The 11,911-nt window shown below is 49.3% G+C and overlaps 1 protein-coding gene across 1 annotated transcript in view; it reads right to left on the bottom strand.

The window, feature by feature from the left end:
* Positions 1–1,057: 1,057 nt before the first annotated feature.
* The window catches only part of dgkza (diacylglycerol kinase, zeta a), a gene marked incomplete at both ends in the record, with an annotated part of 34,127 nt that continues 23,273 nt past the window's right edge, over positions 1,058–11,911 (bottom strand). The window contains 6 exons of the mRNA XM_084437319.1: positions 1,058–1,174; positions 2,944–3,043; positions 3,162–3,198; positions 6,867–6,987; positions 7,371–7,420; positions 10,528–10,562. Of these exons, the coding sequence (XP_084293445.1) occupies positions 1,058–1,174; positions 2,944–3,043; positions 3,162–3,198; positions 6,867–6,987; positions 7,371–7,420; positions 10,528–10,562 (460 nt within the window). The remainder of the gene's footprint in view (positions 1,175–2,943; positions 3,044–3,161; positions 3,199–6,866; positions 6,988–7,370; positions 7,421–10,527; positions 10,563–11,911) is intronic.

Below are 11,911 nucleotides of genomic sequence, written 5' to 3'. Positions count from 1 at the left end.
TGTTATTAAGACACCAAAATTATACTTTCTGTAAAAAACTAGTAATTTTGTAGATATACAGAACCATTCACATCTCAGAGCATAAGGAGCAGAGCTGAACACGACTGATCCTGTGTGTGTGTGGATGTGTGTGTGTGCGTGCGTGCATGGTAAATAACTATACTGTGGTAGAGAATGCAGACAGTATTGTATCTGTAATAACATGAGCGCAGCTCTCTAGTTCTGACATGAACACATATGAAATACACCCCAGAGTTAAGCATTATTAGCAAACACAAACATGTCAAGATTCATCATCATATCTACAAATTATAAACATCAGTCCGATTAAAAAAGAAAAAAAATACACCCAATAGAAACAAACCAGCCAATGAGAAAAGAGAATCAAGGCAAATGGAACTGCATTATGAACACACACACACACACACACACACACATACTGTATACACTGCTACCCACGCACAGTACAGTACAGTGCCACATATCCTCCTAACAAGACGAATACCAGTAGAAGAGAGATTGGGGAGGAGCTCCTTTCTCAGGGGTCGAGTGTCAAACCAGCATGGTCAAAGGTCACAGTTCAAACCAGTCTGGGGAACCAGCTGGGGAACCAGCCAGTCAAATTAACAGCTGAGCAGCAAGCACTCATGGTCAAAGATAGTCAGTAGAACACCACGGTGATTGGTTGGTGGGTTGTCTTGACGTCAGACTGGACCAGCGATCACAGAGAGGAGAGACCTGATCAGACAGACAGACAGACAGACGGACAGACGGTCAGACAGACGGACAGACGGACAGACAGACAGACACAGACAGACAGACGGTCAGACAGACAGACAGACGGTCAGACAGACAGTCAGACAGACAGACGGTCAGACAGACAGACAGACGGTCAGACGGTCAGACAGACAGACAGACAGACAGACAGACAGACGGACAATCTGTCACCGCTGGGGGGGGGGGGCTTTATCTCCTGAGGTCTCTGGTCCTTCTGATCTTCCTGCTCTGTTGGCTGAAGTAGGTTTGGCACACAGGGGGCGGGGGGTCCGGGGGAGGGTCAGACGGCCGTCTCCTGGTCCTCTCTCTGGATCATCTGGTAGTGCTGCCGGTTCTCCAGGTAGGCGGCCAGCTCTGCGTCCTGGGCCTTTTCTGCCCGGTGCTTAGGAGTGTCACCCTGGGGGGGGGGGGGGGGGTCAGTCACACACGCAGCCCAGTATCAACACCACAACACTGGTCAGATGGAGTCCCAGAATGATGCTGAGTAAATGCAGCGACCACTGACCGCTAAGAGAACACACACCCAGTGAGAGGGGCTGGCCAGGGCAGCGCACCCTTCAGATTACCCTGATGAGGGCTGGGAGCCCGAACGCTGGCTAAATAAATACTGAAACCGGGAGAAGAAATGAGTGTGTGGCTATGCTTCGCAATTAAATGCAGCAACCAATCAGCACTCCGACGTAACACACTTGAATGCTTGCTGTGTTTATAATAAAAAACGTTTTGAAATCACAGTGACCTTGTTTAATTTGCTCTGATGAGTAGACGTTTATTAACAGCTATTAGAGTCTAAACATAACAGCCTTGGAGTGTTCACTAAGACAAACTTCTCCTGCAGCGTCAGCATAAAGACGCACACAGACACAGGCACGCATGCGCACACACGCGCGCACGCACACAAACGCGCTAATTGTGGCAGCCTAGTCAGAGTTCACTCTGCAAAGTGCAGAGGCAAGTGTTTCGAAGTGTGCCTAGTTTGTGCTGTTTCCCGTTGAGGCGGTTGTGAGAAGCTGTGGGTGTCAGTCAGCAGGCCAGTCAGTATTTACCAAGCGCAGACTCATCCCAGTAGCAGCCTGGGGGGATTTAACAGCTTTAATCAAACGGTTCTGAACCTTCTGGGACTCCAGTCTTCCAGTAGTAAACAGCCTAGCAGATGGTGAACACGGCTATCTGTCTTTACACACCAAAACTGAGCAAAGTAGAGAGGGGGTGGGAGAGGGGGGGGTGAGAGACACGGGAGAGACGAGAAAGAGAGAGAAGAGGGAGGGAGAGAGAAGAGAGAGGGAGAGAGGGGACACAAGACATAGAAAGAGAGAGAGAGAGGGGGGGGGGGGAGAGAAGAGAGAGGGAGAGAGGGGACACAAGACATAGAGAGAGAGAGAGAGAGGGGGCGGGGGGGAGAAAAGAGGGAGAGCAACAGACAGGCCGTGACGTACTGTTTGTTCAAGGCCGTACCGGAGAGCGTGAGAGACAGGTGGAGAGAGGGAGGATGGAGGGATGGACGACAGCGAGGGAGGGATGGAGGAGAGGAGGGAGGGATGGACGACAGCGAGGGAGGGATGGAGGAGAGGAGGAGGGGAGGCTGAGCAGGCCAGAGGTGATGAATCAGGATCAGTCCAAACTCCTGTACAGCCACTCCTCACTGACAGAGCACATCCATCATCACTACAGCTGGCAGAGAGAGAGAGACAGACAGACAGAGAGAGATACCCTTCACTACTCTCCTCTACTCGCCTCCCCTCTACACTCCTCCCCTCCTCCCCTCCCCTCTCCTCTACACTCTTCTCCACTCCCCCCCCACCACCCCTCTCCCCTCCTTTCCCCTCTACCCTCCTCTCTTCTCCTCTCCTCCCCTCCACCCTTCTCTCCTCTACCCTTCTCTCCTCCTCTCCTGTCCCCTCGTCCTCCTGAAGGGGACAGATAGAGAGCGGAGGAGAGACGGATGGAGGGGTACTGAGCCCAATGGATGGAGAGATGGAGGGACGTAGTCACTCGCAGCTCTGTCTTCATGAGAGAGAGAGAGAGAGGGAGAGAGAGAGAGAGAGAGGGAGAGAGAGAGAGAGAGAGAGAGAGAGGAGGGGGGAGTGGACAGGGAGTGATTAAGGGGCGGAGTGACAGAGAGTGATGGAGGGATGGAGGGATGGAGGGATGGAGGGAAGCGGTCACCTGCAGGTCCGTCTTCATCAGCGAGGCCCCAGCCTCCACCAGGTAGTGACAGATGGTCCTCTGACACAGCGAGGCGGCCCTGTGGAGCACCGTCTCCCCGCTGGGGTTGGGGTGGGGGGTACAGAAAGACAGACAGACAGAGACAGGTACTGGGTTACTACAGGCATACGGGCTCCAGTGTAAAGGGAAGAGAGAGTTGAAGGCCATGAAGAGCTTACTTTTCGTTCTCTGTCAGATCCAGGATGTCTGAGGGGGCTGGTGGTGGGAGGAGTAGAGCAGGGAAGAGACATCAGAGAGATAAGGTATACACACACACACACACACACACACACACACACACACACGCACACACGCACACACGCACACACGCGCACACGTGCACACACGCACACACGCACACACGCACGCACGCACGCACGCACACACGCACACACACACACACACACACACACACACACACACACACAATCTCATATACTGTATGCATACGCACACAATGGACTCAAGGTCTGCGGGCAGTTTGAGCTCTACGGTCTTTTATACACAGCATCATAATTGACATCCCATAATGTGACAAACCATAATACTCAAGTAAATAGCCCCCCCACACACAGAGTAATGGGGCCATAACAAAACCAATATGCTGCTCGGCTTGTGCCTTTCAGCTATGTCCATGACCTCTCTCTCTCTCTCTCTCTCTCTCTCTCTCTCTCCCTCTCCCTCTCTCTCTCCCTCTCCCTCTCCCTCTCCCACTCCCTCTCCCTCTCCCTCTCCCTCTTTCTCTCTCTCCCTCTTTCTCTCCCTCTTTCTCTCCCTCGATATATATATAGGATATATATACAGTATATATATATATATATATATATATATATATATATATGTATATATATATATCATTGATAGGAAGCCATGTCCTTTTGAAGTCCTGCTCTAACTTCTGAATACCCAGTGGCTGATAATTATGTGCTTTTCTGGAGTTCAAGAACATTGTGTTACAGTAGTAGCCTATTAGCCAGTACCCAGTGTCCCCCAAAGTTTGAAGTTAGAAATGTACAGTATGGGTCCCCTGCACTTAGAAACTGCCGGATGCTATCTTGCATATGTTGGACAATTTGCATAACTGGCAACATTTGCATTAATTAGCATAATCGCGTGGTTTTGGGGGTAATTGAGAATACAGAATCCATTTCTGATATTAAAAAATTCAAAATGGTCATTTAAACCAAAAATGGCAATATTTAAACCCCCGGTGGGACGATTTTTATGTATTTTAGGTCGATTTTGAGGTTATTTACAGTACATTGTAAATGCTTTTAGGAAGGTGCCTATTGACTCAAATAAAAGTCCTACTTGTAAACCAGTTGATAGCTGCTGCTTAGCTGCTGTCATTGACCATATGAATGCAAACAAATTGGTGACCTAGACTGTCAGAGTTACATGATGTATATGTACATATATGTACATGTTACTAATTCTGGGGACCTATGCAGGAAGCAGATGCTATCCAACTTGTGTGATTATCATGGTGACACTGTTGTTGTACTGAGGGTTGAATTGTGCCTGACTATTGTTGGCTTTAGACAGTTTGTTTGATAAATCACTCAAACTATTAAAACACCTCTAGTGATGATGATGATGTCACCAGGCTTGTCGGGAGAATGCATGCAGAGGTCCACAGTATTCCCTTGACCTGTGAATATGACCTGGAAAGCTTCTAACATGAAGACTGAAGGCTGATCAAGACACAGGTCCAGACAAAGTTTGTCTCCGGTCTCGTGTCCAAGAAAGGAAAAGGGACTAAACCATCACTTCCTCCTCAATGCATGCTCAGCACATCAGTAGGATCTGGCCACAAAGAAATTCAACACAAAAACAGGGATGGTCAACGGGAAGATCATGTGACCCTGAGGCATCGTTTGCTGGGCTGCTGGTGGCGGGGAGCAAAAAGGAAACGGGACTCTCTGCCTTCTTTCGCTACGAGCTCGGCCCGGTCCCTACATCCGTCGTCGATGAGAACGGACTCCTCAGGAAGAGTAACAGGTCTACGATCGTCCAGCGTCTTGGAATCCTTGTCCCCCAATCCCCACCCAGCAGACATTGTCTTCGTTGACGCATCGCAGCTCAGCTACCACGTGGGTGTGGCCATCGCTGAGCTCGAAGCCGGCATGGGACGCCGGCTTAATCGCTACAACACCCCAAACATTTATCATATCTGACCGGCATGAGCAAGTTACTGCCGAAGACCACGAGAGGCAGAGCAGAGCCGGGGCTCTCACTGACGACCCCTCTAGCCGAGACAACGTGATGGAGAACGAGACAAACGAACGCAGGCTGGGCGTTCTCATGCGCACGCAGCGTGGGAGATCACATGGAGATGGTAAGCAGAGCAGACAGTGTCATCGCAAGGCTGGCGTCTCCCTCGTCTCGTAGGCGTTGGATGCAGCCAATCATGGAGCTGCGACCGTCCGCATTTCGGCGATGACGCAGATGTTTTTGTTTGTGTTTCTCCGGGTGTGACCATGACCTGTGACCCGGGTGTGACATCACCGCCTATGCGGCCAGAAAAGGGAGGGTGTCGGCACTCGAGGCCACGAGAGTAGAACCTGGTGACCTGCTTCACTTCCTCAAAGAGGAGGGAGCTACTGATTCGCAGACCACAGAGGTGGTGAGGAGTTTCTTCCTGGTTCTGTACAACCAGAGCAAGTTGGCGTCTCTGAACGTCGACAGATATGACATCTACCGAAAACGCAACCCCCCCCCCCCCCCCCCCCCACCAGCACTGAAGACACTGCCTCTTACAGAGCGCAACGTGCTCCTCCTCGGATGGAGCGCTCATCTACAGGTGCACCTTGGGAAGGAAGAAGACCTCCCTGACCCACCAGCTGTGGACATCATAGAGTTTTGGATGGGGACAAGAAGGAAAGCAAGAAGGAGGGAGAGGAAGTCATCGTGCCTGTCCTAGATGTGAGCCCTGTTGCTCCTCCTACCCTGTTGGACATTATCATCTGTAGCTGCAAAGCTGGGTTAAAGCCCTGTATAACAGCTGCGTGGCTGCAGGCCTGGCTTGTACCAGCTACTGCTTCTGCTAATGCTGTGCTAGTACATATTGCAATTCACTCACACACACACACAGCAAGAAGAGCAATATGACAAAAACGTAGAGTTGCGAGAAAAAGACGAAGATGATGACGATGAGTTTGATGATGAGGATGTGGTTTATAACAGTGCAGAGTAGTAGAAGTGCAAGGCGCTCTTCTTGATGAAAATGTTCCAGTTGTAGCATGTTGTTTAACTAGTGCACATAGTTTTCTACTCTGATACTTTTGGGTGTACCTGTGTTTACACTTTTGCAGTGACTATTTTTACTGGAAATAACAATTTATTTTGATTATTAAAAATACATAAGTTATCTGTCCAATCCAATCGATTCAGCATCCACTAAAACCTCTAAATTGACTGAAACTTCATAAAAATCATCCCACTTAGCATTGAAATATGTCCACTTCTGGTTTAAATAGCCATTTTGAATTTTGAAAATATCAGAAATGGATCCAGCATCCTCAATAACCCCCCAATAGCAACTCCAATATTGTCCAAATTGGCCAAGCAATTGTCCCTATAGGCAATTATGCTAATTAATACTTAAATTGCTAATTATGCAAACTGCCCAATATACTGTATGCAAGTTAGCATCCAGAAATGTCTAAGTCCTGGGGACCCATACTGTACATTTCTAACATAAAACCTGGGCTACTATTTCTGGGTTCACATTACTGGCAAATACACTATAAGTGTTCCACACTGTCTTGAAGAGTGAGAGGATTCTAGGATTCTAGAATGTTCTAGGTGGTTGTCCGAGCATTCTAATGTTGAAGAACATGATGTCCTAGCGTTGTGGTAGTGTTGTGGGGGCGTTGCTGTACCATGGTCCAGGAGGTATCTGACGGTTTCTTTGCTGCCGGTGGAGACAGCATGGTGCAGCAGGGTGCATCCTGATTGGTCCTGGATTGACAGGTTGGCCCCCCGTTGGTGCAACTCGTGCAGCTAGGGTGGAGGAGGAGGAGTAGCAGTAGGAGGAGGAGAGGGATGAGGAGAGGGAGGAGGAGAGGGAGGAGGAGAGGGATGAGGAGAGGGAGGAGGAGAGAGAGGAGGAGGAGGGGGGGAGAGGAGGAGGTGGAGAGGGAGGAGGAGGAGGAGAGGGAGGAGGGGGGGGAGGAGGAGGAGGGGAGAGAGGGAGGAGGAGGAGGAATGGGAGAGGGAGAAGGAGGAGGAGGAGACGGGAGGAGGGGAGAGAAGGAGGAGAGGGAGAAGGAGGAGGGGGAGGAGGAGGAGAGTTAACAAGTCACACTCCATGGCAGTTTATATTGGACTGGTACATCAGATTTAAAATTTAATTAATTCTGATTAGTCTGTGTGTCTCTACTCACCCTTTCATGGTCCTTGTTCTTCACACATTCTATCAGCACCTCTGGAGACACTGAGAGAGAGAGAGAGAGAGAAAGAGAGAGAGAGAGAGAGAGAGAGAGAGAGAGAGAGAGAGAGAGACATGACTCATGCATTGTAATGACAGTAACATTGGCAATGAGCTGGTACAGAGAGGTCCCTGGGAGATCCGCCGTCAGGATTGTAACACGGCTACTTGTTAGATGGGATTGATTGTTGTCATGTCATTAGAACTATGGCTGTCCAGGGAAATCTTCCTGCAGCTCCCTAACAACCGCTCCCAAACAGTCTGTCTATGCTGGTGCTGAACACAGACCCTGGTTCTGAACACAGACCCTGGTGCTGCACACAGACCCTGGTGCTGAACACAGACCCTGGTGCTGAACACAGACCCTGGTGCTGCACACAGACCCTGGTGCTGCACACAGACCCTGGTGCTGCACACAGACCCTGGTGCTGAACACAGACCCTGGTGCTGAACACAGACCCTGGTGCTACGCATAGACCTGGCACGTAGCTTGGAAGGTATAGAGCGGCCGGCTAGGGATCGCAAGTCCCTGGTCCCACCCCAGCTCCCGGCGTTGTGTTGACGTGACACGTGCGTCTCACGTGTGGCACGGTGGCGCAGAACCTAGTACTGTCACCTCACAGCAAGAAGGTCTCCGGGCCTTTCTGTGCAGAGTTTGCATGTTCTCCCCGTCTCCGCAAGGGGTTCCTCCCAAAATAAACCAATACGAAAAACATGCAGAGGATGGACAGGGGCGCTTTGATTGGCCCCCGGGCGCGGCTCATGCATGCGCCCTTGTCTGCTCCCAGCTGCCCTTGGGTGAAGGACGATGGGATGAGAGCAGAGGACATTTCATCGGCGACAGCCCGCTGCATGTGTGTGTGTGTGACAAATAAAGCCTTCTTCTTCTTCTTCTTCTTCTTCTTCTACACACACAGACCTTGGTGCTACACACATTGACCCTGGTGCTACACACATAATGGCGTCTTTCCATAGTATGGTACTGGGTCAACTTGATTCTACTTGATTCGAATTTACTTGCTTTGCTTTTTTTCACTGCGCTTTCCACCGCAAAATGTGTGTGTGTGTGTCGTGTGTTTGTGTGTGTGTGTGTGTGTGTGTGTGTCGTGTCGTGTGTGTGTGTGTGTGTGTGTGTGTGTGTGTGTGTGTGTGTCGTGTTGTGTGTGTGTCGTGTTGTGTGTGTGTGTGTCGTGTCGTGTGTGTGTGTGTGTGTTAGTGTGAGTGTTTGGTCAGGGCGGGGGGTGACGGTGGTTGCAGGCTAAGCTCTCACGGCCTTTGAAGATTATTATTCACTCCTCCTGATCCGCCCATCTGTGTGTCTCCATAGTGACCGGCAGAAACAGTCACTGTCTCATTCCCTCCCGTCAACACTCGCAAATCTCCTCAGCTCGGCTCAGCCCAGCTACTTAACACTAACATTTACACACTCTTAACACACACCAACATCAAGCCAGTCTGAGAGTATGCTTTACAACTAGAAGAGCAGTGAGCCAGGGGTCTGGGGTCCGCGGGTCTGGTACTCTAGACGTGGACGATGTGGTTCTGAAGCAGGCGGCTGGAGCCGGACCCGGCCGGTCTGGAGGAGATGTGTTTTGTTATTACTGATCTCTCCGGAAACTTCCACCACGCTGGCGCTGGAAACTTCCACCAGGGCTGAGTTAGCATGCTAATGACCCTGCCTGCATTCTCAGCCTACCCCCCAGGCACTACTCCACACACACACACACACACACACACACACACACACACACACACACACACACACACACACACACACACACACACACGCACACACACACACACGCACACACACACACACACACACACACACACACACACACACACACACACACACACCTTTCACTGTGCTATATTATGAACACATTTAACTGAGAAACGAGAGCCAGAGGAACAATTATGTTCTTAAAAGTCTATTAAATCTACCCTTCCGCAGTTAAATAGTCATCCTGCTCCTCCTGGGTCTTGTCTAGTGTGATCATCTAAAGTCCAGTTCCTCCTCTAGCGGTGGCGTATCATACATCAGCGGTCGCCAGTGGAAATTGTTCTCTGCATTTCTCCCATCCATCCTGACCGTCCTCCAGGGGCAGCCAGGAGCAGTGGGCAGCCATCATTCATGGTCAGGGACCGGACTGAAGAGCTTCTACGATATCGATACGATATTAGAACAATATACGTGAATGATGAATATATAATTGGAAAGACAAAATGCAAAACTATGCTGCTGTTTGCCCTATAGTTCCATTTTGTAACGTTTTATAACTCAGGATATCAGGTGCAAGTTAGTAGTTATTAGTGGCTCATTTGCATCCAATGCTACAGTATAATAATAATAATACGACATCAAATTTGTATAGCACTTTTCTGGGTACCCAACGTTGCTTTAAAGTTCTTAAAGTACTTAAGTAAAGTTCTTTTTTTTTTCTTCTTCTTTATATATCGCGAGACAGTTTTCATCTCCGCGATGCATATCGTCAGGTTTTTCTATTGCAATATCTTGTGGCACGACATATTGTATCGTTACACCCCTAGCTAGTGATAGTGATAGTATAAAGTGACAGTGATAGTATAAAGTACTAATCTAGTATTAATCCTCTAGCAGTGACAGTATAAAGTATTGTTCATCCTTTAGCAGTGAAAGTATAAAGTACCTTCCTTCTCTAGCAGAACGCAAGACTCACGACCTGGTGTGGGACTGGTAGTAAGCCCCAACTTACTACCAGACTGCAGAAGATGTCTCCAATCATGATATGGCATTTGACATGACGTGACATTTGATCATTATTTTGACCCGTAGGCCAATAGTCAATAGACTAAGAATTGTTGTAGACAACATCGTAATGGCTTGATGGTCTATAAATATTCCCAAACAAGCCTTGTGTTTCGTTGTGATTTTACAATGGGCTATTTCAAATGTGTGCACCACCTACATTAAATGCACAGTCAACAACAATTAAGTTCTGCTGCCTCTTGAGCTTACTGGCTCAAAGACACCTCCTGGCAGTTGGTGCAACGCTTAATAAAAAGACGGCCTTTTAACTTGTCGCAGCCACGAGAGGAGCACCAAATGAAATGAAACATCTATAAGTGTTTACCTTGTTCCGTGTTGTGAAGAGGGCTCTTCTCTGGCCTGAGGAGAAAGGACAGGACATGGGGTTGACAGTGACACCAGATACAACATACTAACTGTCTTTTCAAACCGACACACAACCAACACAGTGTCTGTCTACAGGCACACACACACACACACAAACACACCCACACACACGCATACACACCTCAGAGTCAGTGTCGGGACACCAAAGCAAACATCCATCCCAGCAAAACAAATAGAAACAGAGTAGAAAGCAGTAGAAAGATAACGTTGTCCAGTAGGAGGCTGGTGTAGTGGATTGGTGGTGGGTGCTGAGAGGAGGTGGTGTGGTCAGTGTCTGTGTGTGTGTGTGTGTGTGTGTGTGTGTACCAGTTCAAGGTAGAAGAGGAAGGATAAGACGTGTGTGTGCAACCAAAACAGCCCCCCCCCCTCGTCCGCCCCCCTCTCTTTGTCTACGACGATAATTCAGTCACACACAAAAACCTCCCGACACTCACAAACACACAAGTTAACAGACCAACACTCAACCCATCCCCCCTTCTCTCTTTCTCTCTTGCACACTAACACACACAACACACACAACACACACACACACACACACACACACACACACACACACACACACACACACACACACACACACACACACACACACACACACACACAAAGCGCTCCTCTTATGCTAGGGGGCCAGTGTGTATTGAGAGGCTGATCTGGTCTGGGGTCTCACTACTGTCTGAGCTGACGTGCCTGTCTGGCTAGAGCTAATCTCTCTTTCACACACACTCACACACACGCATGCACGCACACAAGCACACACACACACACACACACACACACACACACACACACACACACACACACACACACACACACACACACACAGTGTCCTTCAGAGCAGAGCAACAGGTTGTGAGTAGTGAGAAGCCCAGGAGTCTGAGAGTCATCAGTCTGACTGAAGCTCAATTGTGATCCAGCACCATTATCTGCTCTGTGTCTGTCCCTCCTTCTCTCTCTCTCTCTCTCTTTCCCTACCTCTTCCTCCCTCACACCCTCTTCCTTCCTCTCTCCCCCTCCCCTCCTTCTCCACTCCTCCCTCTCTCTCTCCCTATTACACATCCTGTTTACAGCCACTCTTCTCCTCAACATGAATATTAGATCAAAGTCTGAGTTTCTCCTCTAAACCCTCAGCCGGCAGATACACACACACACACACACACACACACACACACACACACACACACACACACACCGTCTGTTAGACCTACAGATACACACAGCTCACACAGCTCACACACACACACACACACACACACACACACACACACACACGCACACACCTACTGTTAGACCCGCGGGCTTAGGGGACACAGAAACACTGGGAG

This window comes from Borostomias antarcticus (genome assembly GCF_949987555.1).
Source record: "Borostomias antarcticus genome assembly, chromosome: 4".
NCBI classification, from domain to species: Eukaryota; Metazoa; Chordata; class Actinopteri; order Stomiiformes; family Stomiidae; genus Borostomias; species Borostomias antarcticus.
The sequence above is the reverse complement of the archived record's forward strand: the minus strand, read 5'-3'. Positions and strand labels throughout refer to the sequence as shown.